Here is a 20,512-nt window from a genome sequence, read left to right on the forward strand (position 1 = left end):
AAAGAGCAGTTTCTAATCTCACACAGTCTCACTGTGCGCTGAGAGCTGGGAAGGGCTAAAGTTTTCTGCAGTCTTGGCAGGAGTCAGCTGTTGGATATAGCTGCTGTTTGAAAAAACATTTAGATTTGCAGTGTGTGGAGGAACATCTAATAAAAACAGCCTGCTGCTGGGATGTTTTTCTGTTTGTGTTTGCTTTTGGGGTTTCTGATCCGGTTGCACACAGTATGTACTAAATTCCTTGTACAACTGAATCATTTACAAGTAATAAAGCTCTGCAAATGCAGGTATTCTGGATAGCTGGCAGAACTGATGCCCATCACTGCAAGGTAACACCATACCTGCATTGCTTCTGGCTACTCTAACAAACCATTGGCGACTGTAACAAACATGGCTACTGTAACAAACCATTATACCACCACTGTGTTCAAGTCTGAGAATTATCCTCTAAGGACTTTTTGACATCTCTGTCTGTTTTATTTATGGTGAGTTGTGGGGGTAATACTTTAGTTGTTTCAAGACCCGTGTTACCCATGTTTTTTTTCTTCAATTTCAACTGAATACCATATCCACGTTTGCTGCCCATTCTGCTTTTGCTGTGTTGCTACATTTATAACATAATGTTATACATCTAGGTTGTACATCTATAATCTGCTGTCCCAGAAATGGTTGTTTTTCACTTGATACTGACTGATTCGTATATATTTGGAGCTCTGGGCTAAACAGACAGTAAACATAATTTCACAGCCTCTTTAACTGACCTATCTTATGACTGAGCTCCTTATTTCTCGCACTTTCATCCATGGTCATTGATACTTTTGCCTTGCAGTAAGGATTCAGGCTTACTTTGCAGCTGTGATTCCTGCCAGGCATGGTCTTGACAGAAAAGCAATGCCGTCTTAATCTGGATAGAGAGCAAGTAATAATGAAGTCATGCAGCCATGGAGTGGCTTGTATGTATGTATGTTCTGACCTGCACTGCAGTAAGATCTTATTTCCTGTGAAGACAGGCTTTTTTTGTCCCTTTTAGGGCTTAGCTCATCTCTTTTCCCCAAGTCATGAAGGTGATAGGGGATCTAGAGATCCATCTTGAGATGGAGCTGTCCTCATTTGCTTTCTTTGTGCATATGAAACTTCTGAAATTATCCTCCCATAACCTTTGGATAAGCAGGACCTCTCTTTTGCCACAGCCTGAGCAAAGTTGAGCTGTCTGAAGCCATCTTCCAGGAAATGTTAGGAAAGTCCTGAGGGCCTAGTGGGAGAGATTTGTGACCTATTAATTCTAGGGATGCTTCACATCCCCAGCAACCCCTGAAATCTCCAATACTGACTACATTCCCACACATATGAAGCATCTGTGCCCTCTCTGCCTCTTGCTGTGATCTTGGGAGCCTTCACCCCTGCAGCACACACCTGAGCAAAAACGGCTGGTTGTTCACAGTTGCATGTAGCCATATAACATATGTTGGGAACAGCCTTGCCATCTTGTGTGCCTCCAGGCAAAAGTCAGGGAACCAGCTTTGATCTATGAAGCCACAGACATGGTCCTCAGCTGGTCATGTCTGTACAAAGAGCATATTCATGAAGTAGCCAGCTGATAGTCACAGCCCTGCTTTGTGTCTAAGCCACGGAGAAACTGCAGCCAAGGAGGAGTTCAGCCTAACATCTGAGCTACTGCCCATTAATATCATTTACATATAGGATTTTTTTCTTTTCAGCGTGGGTTCTTGAAAACTTTGGGAATCATCACAGAATCACAGAATCATCTAGGTTGGAAGAGACCTCCAAGATCACCTAGTCCAACCTCTGACCTAACACTAACAAGTTCTCCACTAAACCATATCACTAAGCTCAACATCTAAACGTCTCTTAAAGACCTCCAGGGATGGTGACTCAACCACTTCCCCAGGCAGCCTATTCCAACGCCTAACAACCCTTTCAGTAAAGAAGTTCTTCTTAATATCCAATCTAAACCTCCCCTGGCACAGCGTTAGCCCATTCCCCCTCATCCTGTCACCAGGCAATTGGGAGAATAGACCAACCCCCACCTCGCTGCAGCCTCCTTTAAGGTACCTTTAGAGAGCAATAAGGTTGCCCCTGAGCCTCCTCTTCTCCAGGCTGAACAAGCCCAGCTCCCTCAGCCGCTCCTCGTAAGACTTGTTCTCCAGACCCCTCACCAGCTTCGTTGCCCTTCTCTGGACTCGCTCGAGCACCTCCATGTCCTTCTTGTAGTGAGGGGCCCAAAACTGAACACAGTACTCGAGGTGCGGCCTCACCAGAGCCGAGTACAGGGGGACAATCACTTCCCTAGACCTGCTGGCCAAACTGCTTCTTATACAAGCCAGGATGCTGTTGGCCTTCTTGGCCACCTGAGCACACTGCTGGCTCATATTCAGCCGACTATCAACCAGTACTCCCAGGTCCTTCTCTGCCAGGCAGCTTTCCAAACACTCATCTCCCAGCTTGTAGCTCTGCTTGGGGTTGTTACGCCCCAGGTGCAGGACCCGGCACTTGGCCTTGTTGAACTTCATACAGTTGGCCTCAGCCCATCGGTCCAGCCTATCCAGATCCTCCTGCAGAGCCTTCCTGCCCTCGAGCAGATCGACACACGCACCTAACTTGGTGTCATCTGCAAACTTACTGAGGGTGCACTCAATCCCCTCATCCAGATCATTGATAAAGATATTGAAGAGGACTGGCCCTAGTACTGAGCCCTGGGGGACTCCACTAGTGACCGGCCTCCAACTGGATTTAACTCCATTCACCACAAGTCTTTGGGCCCGGCTATCCAGCCAGTTTCTAACCCAACGAAGCGTATGCCAGTCCAAGCCACGAGCAGCCAGTTTCTTCAGGAGAATGTTGTGGGAAACAGTGTCAAAAGCCTTACTGAAGTCAAGGTAGACCACATCCACAGCCTTTCCCTCGTCCACTAAGCATGTCACTTTGTCATAGAAGGAGATCAGGTTCGTCAAGCAGGACCTGCCTTTCATAAACCCATGCTGACTGGGCCTGATCGCCTGCTTGCCCTGCAAGTGCCGCGTGATGACGCTCAAGATAATCTGCTCCATGAACTTCCCTGGCACTGAGGTCAAACTAACAGGCCTATAGTTCCCCAGATCTACTCTCTGGCCCTTCTTGTAGATGGGCATCACGTTTGCGAGCCGCCAATTGACTGGGACCTCCCCTTATAGCCAGGACTGCTGATAAATGATGGAAAGTGGCTTGGCCAGCTCCTCCGCCAGTTCGCTCAGTATCCTCGGGTGGATCCCATCCGGCTCCATCGACTTGCATACATCCAAGTGTTGTAGCAGGTCGCCAACCATTTCCTCGTGGATAGTGAGGGCCACATCCTGCTCCCCATCCCCTTCCACCAGCTCAGGGTACTGGGTATCCAGAGAACAAATCATGTAGCAGCCAGTCGCCAGAACCCAGCTGGGTCCATGGTTCAGGAAGGAATTGTGTAATTTCTGCTCTTGCAAAATCTTAGATATGCTTTCAGAGTGCTCAGGCTGGAAGATGCTATGGAAACGTGGTCCCTCCTCCTGCTGCTGCCACTACAGTGTCTGCGATAAGAAAGGATTTACTGTGCTTGGAGTTTAATTCAGCAACAATTGCAGTGACATTTTAACAGCTAGCAACATCATAGTCTCTTTCTCCTCTGTAGATTTGCATATGGTAATTAGGAGTATATGTGGTGGGGGCTGGGGCAGAGGACAGCTGGAGGAGGAGGAGGAGCAGATTCCAACCCAGATCACCGGGGTCATGTCCCTGAGTCACGGCCTGCAAGTGGCTCCTGCTGAGTGCCAGCTGGTGAGTCACGGAGCAAGGGAACACAGACATGGGAGAAACTGGTTCAGTCACTGTCCAGTGGTGGCTGGTATAGAGCTGCTGTTTGAGCTATTGTTAATGCCTTTTGTAACTCAAAATGCCCCAAACAGCTGAGATTTCCTTTCCTCTGACTAGGAGGCAGTACCTGCTGATCCTAGTTATGTCATCGTTAGGCATGCACGTACTATGTATTATTCATTTCATCTCACTTACCCTGTCATCTCTGCTGGCAAGCTTCTCATCTCTGACCTGAGCAGCTCCTTGCTGTCATGTGCACAAGGCTGTGATTGACCGTCACATGCTGCAGTTTCCATTTTGAACACATCATAATCCTATATAGTTCTGGGATGTAATGATACATTAATAATGGACTTAGTCAGGCTGTCCTGGAAACCTCTGCAAAAATCTCTGGCCCAGGCAGCACTTTGCTGTGGAAAAGGAAGTGGTCTTTTCAGGAATTTGCTCAAGACCACAAGAGGAACCAGCCTGACCTGAGGCAGAAATTTAAGAAGTATCTAGTCCTTCAATCTTGCGGCAGTCCCCTGTTAACACTGGGTGCTGGAATATTCTCCCTTGAACCAGGCAGACCACCCTCACTCCGCTCCCTGTTTCCTGAGGGAGGTAAGGGCAGCAGGAGCCTTAGGATGAGTCAAACAACTGCTATTTAATCTTGCACATTTTCTTTCATTAAACATGCAGGATGATTTATTATATCATTTAATGAAGGTGTGAATTTGGCAGAATTGCATTAATTGGCTTCCCAAGTCTCAAATCTATTCTCTTTTTACTCACTTGGATAGATCAGTTCTGTCCCCAGGCCATTCACCCTGTGCCCCTTGTTCTATCTTCATCATGCTGTTCTCTGAATGCCCTCCAGATTGCTGGAATTTTCCTACTGAGTTTTTAAAAAAAAAAAAAAAAAAAAAACCCACAACATTCAGTGCTTTCAACCAGTGCTTTTGGCAGCTTTTGGTTTGACAAAGACAGGGCAGGGATGAGCTACATTACTGGGATCCTGGAAACCGGTGGCAGAACCAGTGAGTAGCAGCCCCAAGCACTGAGAATTCCCATGCTACCTGTCCTGCGGAGTGGTTGGAGGGTGACTTTTGGTTTGGGCTCTTCTCCCAGCCCTTTTGCCCAGAGTTCTGAACTGGAGCCCTCTCTCTGCATGGAGCAACGAGATGTCTGTATTGTGCCCATGTCTGCAAGCTCATGCAAAGTGATGCTTTTTGCAGTATTTCTACTCATGCTTGTTTTGTAGAGCTGTATGGCTTCTTCAGCTGTGTTAGTGCAAATGTTCTGCAGTAATCAGGGATTCACATGGAACGATGCTGAAATAACAAGCAGCTCCAATACAAAAGGATTTTGCCAGTTCATCTATGGAACTAAATGCCCAGCTTTTAAACATGTTTTTCCATCTTTCACCCTTGTTTGATCTTGGTCCATGTGAGGAAGATGATGATGACTGAAACCATAGGCATTCAGGAAGAGGCAGCAAGAACCATCACAGGTAAAAGATTTATATTGGGCATTTGATTTCTGTCCTGGTTCCAGTTAGGACAGAGTTAATTTTCCTCCTAGTAGCTGGTAGGGTGCTATGTTTTGGATTAGGATGAGAAGAGCACTGATAACATGCTGATGTTTTAATTGCTGCAGAGCAGTGCTTACACCAGGCCAAGGACTTTTCAGCTTCTCGCTCTGTCCTGCCAGCAGGCAGGCTAGGGGTGCAGCAGGAGCTGGGAGGGGACAGACCCAGGACAGCTGACCCAAACTGGCCAAAGGGGTATTCCATACCATCTGACGTCATGCTGAACAATATATAGGGGTGGCTGGCCGGGGTGGGGCGCCGGCTGCTCGGGGATAAGCTGGGCATCGGTCAGCGGGTGGTGAGCAATTGCATTGTGCATCACTTGTTTTCTTACACATTATTATTGTTAATACTATTATTATTATTGTTATTATTATTTTCCTGTCTTAATAAACTGTCTTAATCTCAACTCACAGGCTTCACTTTCCTGTTTCTCTCCCCCATCCCAGAGAGGGAGGTGGGAGGGTGAGCGAATGGCTTTGCGGTGTTTAGCTGCCAGCCGGGTTAAACCACAATAGTCCTTTTGGCGCCCAACGTGGGGCACGAAGGGTTGAGATAACGACAGATCTGACCAGAGTGTGTTAAACTAAAATTGGTATAAGTATATATATATATATATAAGTATATAAGTATATATAAGTATATACTTATATATATATAAGTATATATATATAAGTATATAAATATATATATATATATAGCAGCTCCAGCTCCTGCAACCGCTCCAGCTCCAGTTCCCGCAGCCACTCCAGCCCCTGCAGCAGCTCCAGCTCCTGCAGCTGCTCCCACTCCTGTGTCTGGGTCAGAGAAACGAGCTGTAGCAGTGCAAGTTGACCCCGCAGAGGGTATTCCAACCCCTGTGGCAGACCCTGTGGCTGGGTCAGAGAAACGAGCTGTAGCAGTGCAAGTTGCCCCTGCAGAGGGTATTCCAACCCCTGTGGCAGGCCCTGTGGCTGGGTCAGAGAAACGAGCTGTAGCAGTGCAAGTTGCCCCTGTAGACAAGGTGAAAAAATGGTATAGAGGCTCAGGTCGTTTAGAATGCAGACAGTCTTCTGCTAGGTCTGGGTATAGAGAAGACGAGGCTGGGCCATCACAGGTGCAGGAGGATGAAGATGAGGATGAGGATGTCAAAAAATCAACAGTAACTACCCGGACTCTATACCAGCGTGAGCTACGAGATGTGCGAAAAGATTTTGGTCACTGCATAGGTGAGCAGCTTGTCACCTGGCTGCTCCGGTGCTGGGACACCGGAGCCAATTGTGTGGAATTAGAGGGCAGGGAAGCCAGGCGGCTGGGATCCCTTGCTAGAGACGCAGGCATTGACAAAGCAATTGGAGATGGAGCACGATCTCAAATATCCACAGATCCAGATGAAGTCAAGTGTACACGACCCATGTGGCAGAAGTTTGTACGGAGTGCACCATCATCATATGCCAGCTCATTGGCAGTAATGGCCTGTAAAGACCATGAGGAACCCATAGTGGATGAAGTGGCTAAGCAACTCTGGCAGTACGAAGAAAGTCTCTCCTCTTCCCTACAGGCCTGCGTCTTGGCTGTGGAGAAACTCTCTGAAGAGGTCCACCAACTTAAAGAGAATTATCTCCCCCCCCACCTGAACGAACCAGTGTCCACCAACTAAAAGAGAATACTTTGGAGAAACTTTCTGAAGAGGTCCACCAACTTAAAGAGTTTATTTTCCTCCCTACCTCTACAAACCAGTGTCTCAGCTATTAGGGGTAAGCGTTAATCCATGCAAGGAAGACGATATGGTGGGTACACACCCTGTGCCACCTTGTGGTTTTACCTACGTGACCATGGAGAGGACATGAGAAAATGGGATGTAAAATCTACTGCGACCCTAGAGGCACGGGTATGTGAGTTGCAAAAGAAAACAATCGGGAAAAAGGGGTTCTCTGAAAAGTTTGCTGCTCCAACTTCCAGCAGGCAGTCCTTTAAACACAGAAACGAAGATTCTGACCAGGACTAGAGGGGCCCTGCCTCCAGCCAGGGGGGGGAAAGGGACAATCGAGTTTATTGGACTGTGTGGATTCGATGTCCTGGCATGTCAGACGCACAGAAGTATAAGGCTTTAGCAGACACCAGTGCACAATGTACTCTAATGCCATCAAGCTATAAAGGGCCAGAGCCCATCTGTATTTATGGCGTGATGGGGGGATCCCAGCAGTTAACTGTATTGGAGGCTGAAGTGAGTCTAACCGGTAATGAGTGGCAAAAGCACCGTATTGTGACTGGCCCGGATGCTCCGTGCATCCTTGGCATAGACTATCTTAGAAGAGGATATTTCAAGGACCCAAAAGGGTTCCGCTGGGCTTTCGGCATAGCTGCCTTAGAGACAGAGGACATTAAACAGTTGTCTACCTTGCCCGGTCTCTCAGAGGACCCTTCTGTTGTGGGGTTGCTGAGGGTTGAAGAACAGCAAGTGCCGATCGCTACCACAACTGTGCACCGGCAGCAATATCGCACCAACCGAGACTCCCTGACTCCCATCCATAAGCTAATTTGTCAACTGGAGAGCCAAGGAGTGATCAGCAAGACTCACTCACCTTTTAATAGTCCCATATGGCCAGTGCGAAAGTCTAATGGTGAGTGGAGACTAACAGCGGACTATCGTGGCCTGAACGAAGTCACGCCACCGCTGAGTGCTGCAGTGCCGGACATGCTAGAACTCCAGTATGAACTGGAATCAAAGGCAGCCAAGTGGTATGCCACAATTGATATCGCTAATGCATTTTTCTCCATCCCTCTAGCAGCACAGTGCAGGCCACAGTTTGCTTTCACTTGGAGGGGAGTCCAATACACCTGGAATCGGCTGCCCCAGGGGTGGAAACACAGCCCTAGCATTTGCCATGGACTGATCCAGTCTGCGCTGGAGCAGGGGGAAGCTCCTGAACACCTGCAGTACATCGATGGCATCATTGTGTGGGGTGACACAGCAGAGGAAGTTTTTGAGAAAGGGAAGAAAATAGTCCAAATCCTTCTGAAGGCCGGTTTTGCCATAAAACAAAATAAAGTCAAAGGACCTGCACAATAGATCCAGTTTTTAGGAATAAAATGGCAAGATGGACGTCGTCAAATCCCAATGGATGTGATCAACCAAATAACAGCTATGTCTCCACCAACTAGCAAAAAAGAAACAAACTTTCCTAGGTGTCGTGGGGTTTTGGAGAATGTATATTCCAAATTACAGTCTGATTGTAAACCCGCTCTACCAAGTAACCCGTAAGAAGAATGATTTCAAATGGGGCCCTGAGCAACGACAAGCCTTTGAACAAATTAAGCAGGAAATAGTTCATGCAGTAGCCCTCGGGCCAGTCCGAACAGGACCAGATGTAAAGAATGTGCTCTACACCGCAGCCGGGGAGAATGGTCCCACCTGGAGCCTCTGGCAGAAAGAGCCTGGGGAAACTTGAGGTCGACCCCTAGGCTTCTGGAGTCGGGGATACAGAGGATCTGAGGCCCCCTACACCTCAACCGAAAAGGAGATATTGGCAGCATATGAAGGAGTTCGATCTGCTTTGGAAGTGGTTGGTACTGAAGCGCAGCTCCTCCTGGCACCCCGACTGCCGGTACTAGGCTGGATGTTCAAAGGAAGGGTCCCCTCTACACATCATGCAACTGATGCTACATGGAGCAAGTGGGTTGCACCGAATACGCAGAAGGCTCGAATACAAAACCCCAGTTGCCCAGGAATCTTGGAAGTGATTATGGACTGGCCAGAAGGCAAATACTTTGGGATATCATCAGAGGAGGGGTTGGCCCGTGCTGAAGAAGCCCCACTGTACAACAAGCTACCAGAAAATGAGAAGAAATATGCCCTGTTCACTGATCACAGAATCACAGAATCACAGAATCGAAAGGGTTGGAAGTGACCTCGAAAGATCATCGGGTCCAACCCCCCTGCCAAAGCAGGCTCCTTAGAGCAGGCTGCCCATGTAGGCGTCCAGACGGGCCTTGAATATCTCCAGAGAGGAAGACTCCACAACCTCCCTGGGCAGCCTGTTCCAGTGCTCTGTCACCCTCATGGTGAAGAAGTTCTTTCGCATGCTGGTTCAGAACTTCCTGTGCTCCATCTTGTGGCCATTACCCCTTGTCCTGTCCCCACAAACCACTGAGAAGAGGTTGGCCAAATCCCTCTGTCTCCCACACCTCAGGTATTTATACACTTTGATGAGATCCCCTCTCAGTCTTCTCTTCTCCAGGCTGAACAGACCCAGGTCTCGCAGCCTTTCTTCATAGGGAAGATGCTCCAGGCCCCGTATCATCTTTGTGGCCCTCCGCTGGACTCTTTCCAGGAGATCCCTGTCTTTTTTGTACCAGGGAGCCCAGAACTGGACACAGTACTCCAGGTGAGGCCTGACCAGGGCAGAGTAGAGGGGGAGGATCACCTCCCTTGACCTTCTGGCCACGCTCCTTTTAATGCACGCCAGGATCCCATTGGCCCTCTTGGCCACCAGGGCACACTGCTGGCTCATGGCCAACCTGTCGTCCACCAGGACCCCCAGGTCCTTCTCCTCAGAGCTCCTCTCCAGCAGGTCATCCCCCAGCCTGTACTGATACGTCCGGTTGTTCCTTCCCAGGTGCAGGACTCTACACTTGCTCTTGTTAAACCTCATTTGGTTTCTTCCTGCTCAGCTCTCCAGGCGGTCCAGGTCTCGCTGAATGGCAGCACAGCCTTCTGGCGTGTCGGCCACTCCTCCCAGCTTTATATCATCAGCGTACTTGCTGAGGGCAGACACTATTCCCTCATCAAGGTCGGGGTCCCGGGGGGGAGTCCTTGAAGCAAAGACTGAAGCAAAGAAAGCATTCAGTATCTCCGCCTTCTCGGCGTCTCCCATTACCAGGACACCCCCCTCGTTCAGCAAGGGACCTACATTATCCCTAGTCTTCCTTTTACTGTTTACATACTTTAAAAACCCTTCTTATTATCCTTTATCTCTTTTGCAAGCCTCATCTCTAGGTGGGCTTTAGCCTTCCTCGTCACGTCCCTGCAGGCCCTGACAACACTTCTGTACTCCTCCCAAGAGGACAGGCCCTTTTTCCACATTTCATAGACCTTCCTCTTCCTTTTGATCTTATCGATGAGCTCCTTGCTCATCCACGCATGTTTCCTGCCCCCCTTCCCCAATTTCCTACTCTTAGGGATGCACCGATCCTGAGCTTGGAAGAAGTGCTGTTTAAATGTAGCCCAGCTTTCACAAGCACTCTTGCCTTCTAGCAACCTAGCCCAGGAGATACCCCCAGGCAGGTCCCGGAAGAGGTTAAAGTTGGCTCTTCGAAAGTCCAAGGTAGCAATCCTGCTTTTAGCCTTACTTCTTCCACCAAGTTCCATCTTGAACTCCACCATCTCATGGTTGCTGCATCCCAAGCTGCCCCCAACCTTGACATCCCTAACAAGCCCATCCCTGTTGGTAAGGACAAGGTCCAGAAGCACCCCCCGCCTCGTCGGCTCCTCCACCACCTGCGTCAGAAAATTGTCTTCAACGCATTGTAGGAACCGTTTGGACTGCGCGTGCCTGGCTGAGTTGCTTACCCAACAGATGTCTGGATAACTGAAGTCCCCCATGATGGGTCCTGCCGTATTGTGGGAAAGCATTGGAGATGGAAAGCTGCTGTATGGAGTCCTACACGACGAGTTGCAGAAGCTGCTGAGGGAGAAGGTGAATCGAGTCAGTTTGCAGAAGTGAAAGCTATTCAGCTGGCTTTAGATATTGCTGAACGAGAAAAGTGGCCAGTTCTCTATCTCTATACTGATTCATGGATGGTAGCAAATGCCCTGTGGGGGTGGTTACAGCAATGGAAGCAGAACAACTGGCAGCGCAGGGGCAAACCCATCTGGGCTGCTGCATTGTGGCAAGATATTGCTGCCCGGGTAGAGAACCTGGTTGTAAAGGTACGCCATGTAGGTGCTCATGTGCCCAAGAATCGGGCTACTGAAGAACATCAAAACAAGCAGCAGGTGGATCAGGCTGCTAAGATTGAAGTGGCTCAGGTGGACCTGGACTGGCAACATAAAGGTGAATTATTTATAGCCCGATGGGCCCATGACACCTCGGGCCATCAAGGTAGAGATGCAACCTACAGATGGGCTCGTGATCGAGGGGTGGACCTGACCATGGACACTATAGCACAGGTTATTCATGACTGTGAAACATGTGCTGCAATCGAGCAAGCCAAACTGTCAAAGCCTCTTTGGTATGGAGGACGATGGCTGAAATATAAATATGGAGAGGCCTGGCAGATTGATTACATCACACTCCCTCAAACCCGCAACGGCAAGCGCCACGTACTTACAATGGTGGAAGCAGCCACCGGATGGCTGGAATCATATCCTGTGCCCCATGCCACCGCCCGGAACACTATCCTGGGCCTTGAAAAGCAAGTCCTATGGCGACATGGCACCACAGAAAGAATTGAGTCGGACAATGGGACTCATTTCTGAAACAACCTTATAGACACTTGGGCCAAAGAACATGGTATTGAGTGGGTGTATCACATCCCCTATCATGCACCAGCCTCCGGGAAAGTTGAAAGATACAATGGACTGTTAAAGACTACACTGAAAGCAATGGGTGCTGGGACATTCAAAAATTGGGATACACATTTGGCAAAGGCCACCTGGTTAGTCAATACTAGGGGATCTGCCAACCGAGCTGGACCTGCCCAATCAAACCTGTTACGTACTGTAGAAGGGGATAAAGTCCCTGTAGTGCATGTAAGAAACATGCTGGGGAAGACAGTCTGGGCTACTCCTGCCTCAGGAAAAGGCAAACCCATTCGTGGGATTGCTTTTGCTCAGGGACCTGGATGCACTTGGTGGGTAATGCAAAAGAATGGGGAGGTCCGGTGTGTACCTCAAGGGGATTTGATACTGGGTGAGAATAGCCCATGAGTTGAATTGTATTATGTTAATTATTATATAATACTGTGTGTCATCACTACCATGATTGCTATATACCATAGATGAAAATGGTGATTAATTAGAATGTATTGGACAGAGTGTAACCTGAGCATGACATAAATGGTATGGAATAAGGGGTGGATATCTGTCTTGGTTCCAGCTAGGATAGAGTTAATTTTCCTCCTAGTAGCTGGTAGGGTGCTGTGTTTTGGATTAGGATGAGAAGAGCGCTGATAACATGCTGATGTTTTAATTGTTGCAGAGCAGTGTTTACACCAGGCCAAGGACTTGTCAGCTTCTCGCTCTGTCCTGCCAGCGGGCAGGCTGGGGGTGCAGCAGGAGCTGGGAGGGGACAGACCCAGGACAGCTGACCCAAACTGGCCAAAGGGGTATTCCATACCATCTGACGTCATGCTGAACAATATATAGGGGTGGCTGGCCGGGGTGGGGGGCCGGCTGCTCGGGGATAGGCTGGGCATCGGTCAGCAGGTGGTGAGCAATTGCATTGTGCATCACTTGTTTCGTACACATTATTAGTAGTAGTACTATTATCGTTATTATTATTATTGTTATTATTATTTTCCTGTCCTAATAAACTGTCTCTGTCTCAACCCACAGGCTTCATTTTCCTGTTTCTCTCCCCCATCCCAGAGAGGGAGGGGGGAGGGTGAGCGAATGGCTGTGTGGTGTTTAGCTGCCAGCCGGGTTAAACCACAACAATTTCATAGATGAAGTGGCTGAGATTTGTAGAAACAGTAATATGTTCAGAAGACCCAGCCTCCAAAAAGCCAGCATCTCCTCCAACTGACAGTTCTGATGATCTTGCTCCTGCCTCTACTTCCTCCATTCTCTATACACAGTCTTTTTGTATTTAAATCACATTTATTTCTTAAATCTCTGCATGCCTCCCCTGCTATTGGTTTACCTTCTGTGAGAAAAGCTGGATTACTGTCTTCTGGACCCAGCTATGCTTTGTGTGCAGCTGCCAGCGTTGAGCAGAGCAGGCTATTAAGCAATCAGTGATGGAAGTCCGAAAGTGTACCCAGAGTGGTAACAGATAGCGGGATATGCCTGGAGGTCTGTGACCACCACACCTCGCCATCAGCACTTGGAGGCAAGGCCCAGATGGCTTCTGCACCTTTCCAGCAGTGTTATAATGGCAGGAAGATGTGCTTCAGAGACCAAGGAGCTGCACTGACAACCCTCAACTTAGCACAGCATCATCAGCCTTTGAAGGTGGAGCAGAAGAGGAAGGTGGAGGCCTCTACGTAGTGCTCAGCAAGGCCTGACAAGGAGTGGCTGCATCCTTTCTAGAGCACGACATGGCTTGGCCAGCAGTTCTCAGGTCAGTGCTGAACCACCCTTTGGTGCTCAGCACTCCTCCCCCTCGACTTACCTATATATTGTTTAGCATGACGTCAGATGGTATGGAATACCCCTTTGGCCAGTTTGGGTCAGCTGTCCTGGGTCTGTCCCTTCCCAGCTCCTGCTGCACCCCCAGCCTGCCCGCTGGCAGGACAGAGCGAGAAGCCGAAAAGTCCTTGGCTTAGTGTAAGCACTGCTCTGCAGCAATTAAAACATCAGTGTGTTATCAACATTCTTCTCATCCTAAATCCCAAACACAGCATCCTACCAGCTACTAGGAGGAAAATTAACTCTATCCTAGCTGAAAACAGGACACTCATGAAAAGCCGTTCTTCTCTGCTTTGTGTTACCTTGACTGGCCTGAGGCATCCCCAGGTAATGAGGTGTCTGGCCCTCACCTTCTACAGATAACCAGTAAGCACCTCAAGAAAGAGCTGACTGAATAAATAACCCATGTTTCCCCCTTTAGCAGCAGATGGTGTCAGGATGGAGCAGGTAAAGAATTTTGACATTTTGACATTCTAGACGCTGAAGCGTCTAGATTCACAGTGCTCCTTGCTTCCCTCCCAGCCTTGTGCTACTGTGACACTTTTCCATTTTCCATTGCTGGGTGATGCTGTGTTTGCTGTTGTGTGTATAGGACTGAGAAAGCTTCAGCACTCTGTGGGCTTGTGCTATTGCAAGTGATAAATAAGAAGAACTAACCTATTTGGCTAAAAGTGTCTGGGTACAGACTGCCTATCCCTACTTCTGGAAATCTCTCCTTGCAAAGGGGTGTGATGGCTTTACAAAGAGCTGATCAAAGCCAGCAGAATCTGAAACTACTCTGGTTGCTGGATTTTACACCACAGTGTAGATCTCAACCTACCATACCCTAAACAGAAGAGGGAGGATCCTTCTGCAGTCTTCCAGAATCAGGGAGGAAGAGCCAAGAGATGGTACAGCCAGGGAGAATGGGTTGGGAAATGAGCAATCCCTATGCTGGTAGTGCCACTGCCTAACCTCCCTGCATCCCTGAGACAGGAGGATGTCCCAAGGGAGAGACTGGTGTCTAGAGCACAAACAAAAATCATGCATATTCCTAGGGAAGCTGTTAGAATGGCTCCCGGCAGGAGCTGGCAGCATGCCCCATTTGATATTGGACCTCAGAGCCTTGTTCTGGGGACAGGCTGTAGGTGCAGGCAGAGATGCTGCAGCATCTGTGACAGTGAATCACAGTCCACCCAGATAGCCTGCGCTGCCACTGAAACCAAATAGCTGGGCAGCGCTGCGTGTTGCAGCCAGAGCTGCAGAGGGACAGCTGGGAGTGTGTGAGCTCCCTTGATATTTTGCTGTGAAATGTCAGTGTGCCTCTGCAATCCTTGTCCTCCCACAGCAGCATCTGCACCAACGTGAAGCACGTGTTCCTTGGCAGGGCTTGTCAGCAGATGGGTGCTGGTGCTCCAAGCAGCCATTTTCTAGAAGCAGCAGTGGCCCCATGCTTCAGCAGTGAAGTGTTCGTTTGTCACGGTCTGGATCCTCAAAATGATGCCTTTCAAGCTGTTGCATTGTGGCAACACTCAAAATACAGCAAAGCCTTACAGAGAGGTGCAATCTAAGTGTTACAACCAGCTACGAGGGTAGTAATGAGGGAAGGGGAGGTCTGAATGAGCGAGAAGGCACTGGGAGACCAGGGCTGGCTTTTTTCCACAGTGCTGGGGGAGAGACAGGATAAATAGGGACTCCCACTGCTACAAGTACCATCAATGGTGCACAAGGTTCAAAACAGGGTGCGAACACTGCCCGAGCTGTTGAACAACACTTTCAGTATGTGTGTGCTAGGCACAGAGCCAGGAGCTGCTGTTGCTGATGGTGGTTCTTGTACGATGAGGTCATGGGAATCCGTGAGGTACAAGATCTCCCAGGAACCGGACTGAGAACGGACTCATGCCTTTCAGTCACTGCAGGGCTGTGGGACAGGAGCCAGAGGCTTGTAAGAGGAGTTGCTGAAAGAGCAGTGAAGGGTGATATAAGCATTAGGAGACTATAAGTGGGGGGAATTTAGGGTCTCACGACAAGCCACTGGATGTGGTCCAGGTGACCTCTCTACTTCAGAACCTAATCCTGGGTGAAGCATCCCAGCAGAAGCAGATGTGAGGGTGTGTGTGCCCCTCATGTAGGTCTCTGGTAGAGTCTAGCCTGACCCACAAGGCTTGTCAGCTCACTAACACTAGTGTTAGTATTAACTTTTACATCATTGGGTTTTTACTGTAAAGACCAGGTCCATTACCATCTTTCTATTTTTTTTCTGCCAACACTTCTTGTCTCTGTAAGAATCAGTATTACGCGTGGGAGGAAAGTACTTCTTTTGATCAGCTTTATTTTAGCATTTTTAATTGCTATTCTTATGCTGTGAAGCTGGAAGAACTGAAGCTCCTGATCATCTTTCTGTAGAGCTTTCTCATTGCTTACACTGTTGCTCTGACTTTACTTATCCTATGTTTCTCAATTTCTTTTCTGGGCTCCCATGTGCCTGTGCGGCTCTGGTCCAAATCCATTATCAACCCATAGTCACACACACTGGGTTAATTTAGATAAAGACTTAGATACCATAAAAGTCACTTTTTGGAGTCTGAAGGTCACTGGTGGCAGCAGACCCAGGGCCCTGGTGTCCAGAGATCACAGTATGTGGTGACAGGGTGCTGTGAGCACTGGGGATGCCTGGATGGGATATGTGATGTGGATTGCTGACCAAGGATATTTGAACTGGGGTTTTCAGAGCTAGGGATTGATATATGAGAGCCCTAATTCCCCTCAGCATCACCCTGGGTCAAAGTTTTTTTCTGGTTTCTCCATCTCCTTGGTGCCTTAGCTGCCCCCCCCCCCCCCCCCCCCCCCCCCCACTTCTCTGCATTGGTTTCTCTGAAATGCAGAAGTGCTTGCAGGTTGGTCCTCTGGGGCAGTTGGGGAAGGGGGAATGAATATGTTCCCTGCTCTCTCATGTCACGTACAGGTGAACGTGCTTCCTCTAGTGTTATAACAACCTGCTATTTACTGAACACCGAAGGAGTCAGGCTCTTAGTGTCCTGGTTGAATGGCTCCAGGGACTGTGAGCTGTTGCAGCAGTATTGTTGCAAAATACAGTAAATAATTAGATAAGCAGATAAGTGTCACACATAGAGTGACAGAGCAGTAGGGGACTGTGAACTAAGCACCCAGAACCATAAGAGGAACCAGCCTGAGATGAGGCTTAGCCATCAGCAAAAGGTTAGCAGAAGGCAGTGTGCTGCATGGCACCTATTTAACCATCAGCAGTTGCTCCTCATGGCCTCTCTGATGGAATCATCTACTCCTTCTCACATGAGAGGCCCTTGTGTGCTTAAGTAGTTGCATACTTTGGCTCTCTCCCTGTGCACCATTAAAAGAATTCAGGACCTCATGGATTTTGGAGAAGAATGGTTATTGCTGCTTTCCTGTTCCAGTCTGTTCCTGCTTTCCAGTTTGTGCCCGGACCTCTGTCTCTCTAGTGATGCAGTGCAATGAAGGGTCTTGTTTGTAAAGGAAAGTTGAGGATACCTAAAGGCATGTAAAGATATCGAATCCAATGTGAGAAGATGGATTGCTCTCATCAAAGTTCAGCTCCTCATTTCAGATCCTGTGCTGTCTGCCTGTTTTCCTGTGAGTCTGCAATGCCATCAGCAGTAAGGTCTTCATTTGACCCAAAGCCTGTGATGTCCTTTGACCACTTGAGTGAAATCATTTACCCTAGGTAAGTTTGAGAGGGGTCATCTGGAAGCACAAGCAGTGTTCCTGGAGTCCAGGGAGAGAGGGACATGTTTGTCTTCCATTGTAATGCTTTCCCTGAAGAAAGATTGGTCAGGTACTTGTACTGACAAGGACCACTCTGTTTAGGTCATGAAGTCTTCAGTCAAACCAAGGATGCTTTAAATATTCACTGCCTTTCTTGAGAAGTGACTTTCTTTGTGTTTTTGTCTCTCTCTAGGTATCTGAATTCCCCCATGAGAAGTGTCCTACCAGCCTCTCATGCACAGCTCTACCTGTCCATGGGTAGCACCAACTTAATTGATGTCCTGAAGAGCATTCCTCACCATGGATAGTCCACCAAAGCTGACTGGCGAAACGCTGATTGTCCATCACATTCCCCTGGTGCATTGCCAAGTCCCAGATAGACAGTGCTACTCCGTGAACAAAAGGACCAACCCCTTCTGTCAGCCAGATCTCAGCATTACACGGACCTCTGCCCTTCCAGAGAGAGACCTCTCACAGACTGACTCCTTGGTGTACAGCAGCTTTTTCCGGACCTCCAAAAGTTCAGCAGAGGCCTCAGACAACAAAGAAGGAAAAGCGAGGGACTTGACTGTCCCTAGTGCCAGCAAGCGACACAACCCTTTCTTACTGAACGAGGCTGAAGACCTCAGCCTCTTTGGGGATGACTTGGGTCCAAAATCTTTCCATCTTCACAACTCCCTTGTGGCTGGCAAACCTCCCTTTCATCTGCATGAGCTAGCCTTGCCTCCTTTCCACCTCCACGACTCCAACCACATTGTGAAATCCTGGAACATGGCCAGCCAGTCCGGTGTGGTAGATGGGCAAGAGGACAAAATCAGCAGTGATGATATCCAGAAGAGGAACAATGCGAAACGGTGCCACCAGGCCACAGAACGCATGGAGCTGGATGAATGCAGCTGCCATTGCGGCAGCTCCTCCAGCTTCTCCTTTGATGGTGGCAACCAGGAGTGGAACCAAAACACAGGTGAATCACTGAGGAATCAGGATGCCCTGCACAGCCGGACATGCAGCTGTTCCAGCTCCGAGCTCCATCACTGTCACTGTTACAGTTCGTCAAGTCAGTCTGAAGTGATTGACCAGCAGATGGGCTACATCAGTGACTCTTCCTGCAACAGCTCTGATGGGGTGCTGGTGAACTTCAGTGCTCTCTACAACAAAATGAATGGCCATTCTCAATCTAACCTGAATTCAGCTAACCTGTCCTGTGACTCTTCCTTCTGCAGCCACTCAGACATGGGAGCTTTTTACCTGGATTTGCATTCATCACCCACAGAATCCAAGATATTATGTGAGTCGCATCACCCAGAGAGTTCAGGGAAGGCATATGAGTGTCACCACTCCTCCTCCCCTGTCCTTGATGCTAACTGCAACTCCTACCACCTCCACTGTGAGCCTTGCACTTCAGAGAGCTCAGGCCTCACTGCCTGCTTCCAGAGCCGAACACGGCTCGTTGTGGCTACTCAGAATTATTATAAGTTAGTCACGTGTGACTTGTCTTCCCAGTCATCCCCCAGCCCAGCAGGATCTTCCATAACTAGCTGCTCGGAAGACCTCACCAAAGGTAGCCCAGCCCAGCCCACTGAATACTATCTTTTTAGAAGGCCTGACCTGAGACAAGAAGAAAGCAATGTGGAGTGCAGTGAAGAGGAGACAAAGGGAGAAACCACACAGAACATGACTGAGGGTCAGGTCTATGTGAACGTGTCACCACCTAACCTCAACACAAGCCGGCAGCGCTCCAGGAGCTATGATCAGAAACTGGACAGGAGTCCTAGCAGCAGGCTGGGCTTTCTGGAGCTCATAGTGAGCTGTCCAGTCAAGTTGAGTGAAAGTCCAGCGATGCCCATTCAGAGTTCCCCCCCGAAGCGAGTGACATCTTTTGCTGAACTTGCTAAAGGCAGGAAAAGGAATGGCACCTCCCCACTGCTCCGGTCCAGTGGCGATTCCTCCTTGGAGTTCTCCCCTATCCCTGAGACACAGCAGGACTGTCCAACCTTCCTTGAAGAAAGAGCTCGCCACAGCCAGAGTCTTCCACCCATGCCCTTCGTCCATGGCCTGAACTGGAGCTTTGAGGGCTTCTGTTTGAATCACCCTTTTGGGGACAGACAGGCTTTGTGTTCCACCAAAGACTTGGTCTCCACTGAGACCGCCCCCAGTGGGCATGAGGCAAGTGAGCAAGCCTCTCTCTCCCTGCTGACGGAGGCAGATGCCAACTTCTCAGGTAGCTCTGCCAGTGGCCACGGACAAAGAGATGTTAGAGCCCGAGCAGACGGTAAGGAGTCAAACTAGGCAGAGTAGAGAAGTAACAAGAAAAGCTTTTTGGAATTAGAGGGGAGCAGCAGAGGAACGTGCATGGCAATGAGACACCAGAGCCTGCACAGTTTCCTGGTCTACTGGTCTCTGGGACAAAGCCCTGCTGTGCTTATTTCAGACCCAGATCAGTGCAAGTGGCTTGTCCTTCTATTTCTTTAGAAAACTGAGGTTTTGTGCAAACCTCCCATATCATGTAAGGGAGGATAAGCACTTAGGGTCTGTGCAGCTTTGAGTATTGTCTCATTCTGACTCCCTTTCAGGGCACTGTACTCCCCCAGCCCGTGACCTGCCCTTAGCTCCCAAGACATTTACAGATGCTCCATAGAGCCATGTTCCCAGCAGACAAAGGGAAGGGAACCATTGGGTAGTTTTTAGACTTTCTTTTTTTGGATCTATATGGGGCAGAGGTGGGGAGGGAAGTGGCATAGCCAACAGTCCCCTTTTGATGCAGGGCTCACAGAGATCTGTCTCTGCCAACACTTACAGTATGAGCCCTACAGAGATTAGAGGAGCTCTGTGTGTTTGCTGTAATATCCTGTCCGTTTCTTCCACAGTGCATAGGCCTGCAGCAGAGGTTCCTCTGGAGGAGCGCATGGACATTACCAGGGTAATTGTCCCAGCTGCCTTTGTGGGAAAGCCTGTAGCACCTGAATTGCTTTCCACACTAACATTGGCATTACATGTCTCCAACTAAGAGCAACATGCAAGCCTAG

The 20,512-nt window shown here is 49.0% G+C and overlaps 2 protein-coding genes and 1 long non-coding RNA gene across 3 annotated transcripts in view; 1 reads left to right on the forward strand and 2 right to left on the reverse strand.

Moving 5' to 3' along the window:
• The window catches only part of LOC308184893, a 470,974-nt gene that overhangs the window by 331,584 nt on the left and 118,878 nt on the right, over nucleotides 1–20,512 (reverse strand). The window lies entirely within an intron of this gene.
• LOC308184797 (uncharacterized protein) overlaps nucleotides 1–20,512 on the reverse strand; it is a 383,809-nt gene that overhangs the window by 61,735 nt on the left and 301,562 nt on the right. The window lies entirely within an intron of this gene.
• Nucleotides 1–20,512, forward strand: part of LOC308184715 (AP-4 complex accessory subunit RUSC2-like) — a 46,688-nt gene that overhangs the window by 12,560 nt on the left and 13,616 nt on the right. Inside the window, exon 3 of the mRNA XM_080572075.1 lies at nucleotides 17,680–19,758. Within this exon, the coding sequence (XP_080428201.1) occupies nucleotides 17,787–19,758 (1,972 nt within the window). The 5' untranslated portion in view covers nucleotides 17,680–17,786. The remainder of the gene's footprint in view (nucleotides 1–17,679; nucleotides 19,759–20,512) is intronic.

This window comes from Anser brachyrhynchus, assembly GCF_964034855.1.
Source record: "Anser brachyrhynchus genome assembly, chromosome: W".
Taxonomy (NCBI): domain Eukaryota; kingdom Metazoa; phylum Chordata; class Aves; order Anseriformes; family Anatidae; genus Anser; species Anser brachyrhynchus.